The following is a 3,990-nucleotide window of genomic DNA, read 5'->3' as shown; positions in this document are numbered from 1 at the left end:
TACTGTAGCTCTGTAGTAGAGTTTGAAGTCAGGGATGGTAATGCCTGCAGAAGTTCCTTAACCCATTATTCTTATCTATTGTTAGCCACATGGCTCGGTACCTTCTTTCGGCAGGGTAGATCACATCTTGCTTCTTCTGTGCTCTGGGAAGGACTGGGGAAAGAGCTTCCTTCTTCCCAGAATACTCCTGTTCTCTTTGCCCCGCCTCTACTTCCTGTCTGGTTGTATACTTGCCTATACTCCCTGCCTGGCTACTGGCCAATCAGCGTTTATTTAAAACATGATTGACAAAATACAGACAATTCTCCCACACCAGAGATCTATGTTATGTTGACTCAAATGTCTAGGACATGGCCCACTGTCTTCACCACCCAGCCCTTGGTAGAGTATTAAGATACAGTGTTTGTTCAGAGTTCCCCATGGAGAACTGCCCTGGCTTTAGCCCTCGGACACCATCTGTTCACATCTCTGGAGGGTATCTCCAGAGTGTTATCTATAAACTGCCGACCCCTTAGCCATTAACTGAGGAGGTGGGACTGGCGGGCGTGGATGGGTGTCAGGGGTGTGTGTGGTACTTTCCTCTTTTGCCTTAACCTAACTCTACTACATTACTTCTTTTAGCCCCAACAAAATTTTTTGAGCCTTATAAGAAGAACGTAGCTGCTTCTGTGCTCTGGAGTTCACCTGAGACTGAGACGAAGTATGGGGGTGGGGGGTGCAAGGCTGGGAAGAGCTCCTGGCTCATCATGTAGATGATAGGAAGCACACCTCTTTCTGCCTTCCCAGTAGGAAAAGAAGGCCATTTCAGCACCATGCCTGCTTCAACTTTGATTCTAATTAAATAACTTTGAAGTTGTAAATTTTCTGTCAGTTTTTCCAGTATCCACTGTTTCAAGAGGGAGGGGCACACATTCAATGGGAATTCTGCCAGGCACAGTGGGGCCATGGGTATTGATCCTACAAGGCCACTCCCCAGAATGAGCAGTGCCTCTGATTGTGGCAGGGTACCAGGGACAGAAATGACAGGGATACAGTACCCACTGCCAGCAGCACTAAGGGTAAAGCCGGGGAGTCCAGGAACTTGAGTGGGGTGTCCACAGTCTGAAGGTCCCTACCCTACTCTGCACCTTCTAGAAAGATACACTTCAAGACGGGGGAGAAGAAAGGGTGAAAGAACCAATGAAGATCAAAGAAAGAAAGGAAAAGAAATACAAGAGGAAGGTAGCAAGAGAGGCGGAAGAGATGAAGATAAGATGATAATGGCGCTGTGTTCTGGGACCTGTGCACTCTGTGTGTGCTAGCTCATTTAGTACCCACCGCCATTCCATTTTACAGACAAGGACACTGAGGACCAGTTCTTCTGTTAGCATGTCTAGAAACTTGGAGCCAGCAGAGGAGGCTGAGGAAGAGGAAGTTGAGAGATTTAGGGTGGCGACACATGTGGCTTTCCTTCTGACATGAAATTCTGCCAGCTGATGGAGTCAGAGAGTCATTTGAAATACTTAGGAAGCATCCACCGTATGACAAGGCACTGTCATGGACATCAGAGAAAGGGCCGAGAACAGAGCAGACCCCTGCCCTGTGCAGTCAACTATACTTGGAGATGGGAAAGAGGCTTTCACACACAACTGGCCAGCAGTCCTGCTGCCCCCTCTCCCTCGACCCTGGATGGTCTGTTCTCTAGGCTGTAGACACCATGGCTGGCACACTCCATGGTTGTGATGAGCTTGGTGAGGACTGAGGATAACAGGCCTCTTCAGGACCCCCTTCTTGCCTCTCTCTGACTGACCCTGCTTGTTTTTGCTCTCCCTTGATCAGGGGCTCTTGACCTGAATTCCCTTCCTTTCTGCAGGTCAGCCAGGATGGCAAAGCACTGCTGGACGTCCTGCAGCGTCCCCTGAGTCCTGGGAACTCCGAGTCTCTCACAGCCACAGCCAACTACTCCAAGGCGGTACACCAGGTGCTGGACGTGGTACATGAGGTGCTGCACCACCAGCGGCGGCTTGAGAGCATCTGGCAGCACCGTAAGGTGCGGCTGCACCAGCGGCTGCAGCTATGTGTCTTCCAGCAGGACGTGCAGCAGGTAACAGGCTCAGCGCCCCATGTCCTGTTCCCCATCTCAGGATGCTCGTGAGTGGTTACCAGGCTCGAGGAGGTCTGCGTTGAGAAAGGGAATATTGCAGCTCAGGCCTCAGCTGTCCCTGCACACACCGCAGGAGAGGGAAACAGATAAAACAAACTGGTTTTGTCAATGGCATGCATCGTGCTGAGTAGCTCTAAGTAGTATTGGGGAGGAGTAGCAACTCCTTGTAGTCGGGTAACACATGTCCTCTTCATGCAGGCAGGGAGGCACTAGACAACTCTGAGGTACTCTGCGTAAAGTGAACCCATTCCTTGATCAAGGTCAAGGTGAACCGACAGAGTAGGGGTTGGGCGGCATAGGGGCTATTGTGATTTATTGGAAAAACTGGAGGTTTGAAACCAATTTAAAGCAAGGTTATCAATCCCTGTACATCCCATGGCCAGAGGCCACTTTGGCTTTGTCTGTCTTTTTGTATTATTGTGCTAGTCCCTGTTCTTCCATCACTGCAGATAGTAATGAAATGATTGTTTCTGACTGTAACAATATAGCCATGCCAGAAGCGCCCACTCAGAGGAAATCACCATTCTTTCCCCTTTATACTTTCTGTTTCTCTGTCCTTGGGGCCCTGGGAGCTTTGCCCAGAGGCCTCATGTGCTGAGTGGGGAGCTGAGTAGGACCTGGACCCAAGATCAAAGCCAAGGTCATGCTTCTCTCACTCTGTTTGGGATGCAGGATGAGAGCTTGGGTGCAAACACCCGCCGTCAGACTCCTGTCACCATGTGGAATTTCAGTTCTCTACACAGGAAGTGTCAGCTCACTCTCCTTCCATTCTCCTGTGGGAGGGAGTATAATCCAGAGAGAGCAAGAAAGCATGAGAGGGTGAGAGCCTGGTTACATGTCTTCACAGCTGCTGTTGGCAGGAGCCTGGTACTAGGTGCCCAAGGGGGACAGGCAGGTGAGAGAGTGTCCCCACCATTGTTACACATTCTGGGAGTTGGCATAAGTACAGGGACTTTCAGGCTTACTCTTCCTTCTTGGGGCCCCCGGACTCCTATGTGGCAACCCTTCCTGACTGACGTGTGATAGAGTCATCATAAGGATATGTCAGTCCCCAGGGGTGAGCACGGCTGGTGTGTCAATCAACTTTGAGAGCTGGGACTGGCAGGAAGGGAGAAGCGGGCGAGGCAGCTGCCTGCTCACGCCATCTGGAACTGTCCAGATAAATTCATCACCCAGAGCTCAGAGATCAGGGAAGCCGTCTGACCTGCAAGTGAGACAGATGAGTACGGCACCAGGCCAGCCTCACAGGGACAAAAGAGGGGTGTGGCTACTTCCATAAACTCCCTGTGACTCGCCAAGATAATAATGGCCACTGGTACACATGGGATAGCGTGCTGGGCTCCTCGTCATGCTCCTGCCGTGACACAGGCAGGCCTCTGGAGAGCTGCAGGACAGCTATGGGGAGGGAAGCATGTCACACTCGGATTCTCACAGATCTGTAGTCATCAGACCTTCTTGTAGCCATATGGCATCTATACTATAAGGAAGAATAATAGGATGCATATATGGCTATTCTATGATATCTTAAAAATAAGTGTCTTTGCTGGGCGGTGGTGGCGCACGCCCTTAATCCCAGCACTCGGGAGGCAGAGGCAGGCAGATCTCTATGAGTTCGAGGCCAGCCTGGTTTACAAGAGCTAGTTCCAGGACAGGAACCAAAAAGCTACAGAGAAACCCTGTCTCAAAAAATCAAAAAAAAAAGTGTCTTTGTTTCTTGTATTGTTGGAAAAGTAGAAAAGCAGATTAAGATCAGGGGGTTGGTGTGAGAGGAGCTCGGATATTTCTTGAACACTGGATTCTCAGAAGGGTCAACTCCACTGCCCTTTTCAGGTATGTAAGTGTGACTT

The 3,990-nt window shown here is 50.3% G+C and overlaps 1 protein-coding gene across 12 annotated transcripts in view; it reads left to right on the top strand.

The window, feature by feature from the left end:
• Nucleotides 1-3,990, top strand: part of Kalrn (kalirin RhoGEF kinase) — a 609,827-nt gene that overhangs the window by 260,962 nt on the left and 344,875 nt on the right. For all 12 annotated transcript variants that reach the window (XM_026785738.1, XM_026785749.1, XM_026785747.1 and 9 more), the window contains exon 9: nt 1,853-2,083. In XM_026785738.1, the coding sequence (XP_026641539.1) occupies nt 1,853-2,083 (231 nt within the window). The remainder of the gene's footprint in view (nt 1-1,852; nt 2,084-3,990) is intronic.

This window comes from Microtus ochrogaster, chromosome 2 (genome assembly GCF_000317375.1).
Source record: "Microtus ochrogaster isolate Prairie Vole_2 chromosome 2, MicOch1.0, whole genome shotgun sequence".
NCBI lineage: Eukaryota > Metazoa > Chordata > Mammalia > Rodentia > Cricetidae > Microtus > Microtus ochrogaster.
Note: the sequence above shows the minus strand (reverse complement) of the source record. Positions and strands in the feature narration are given on the sequence as shown.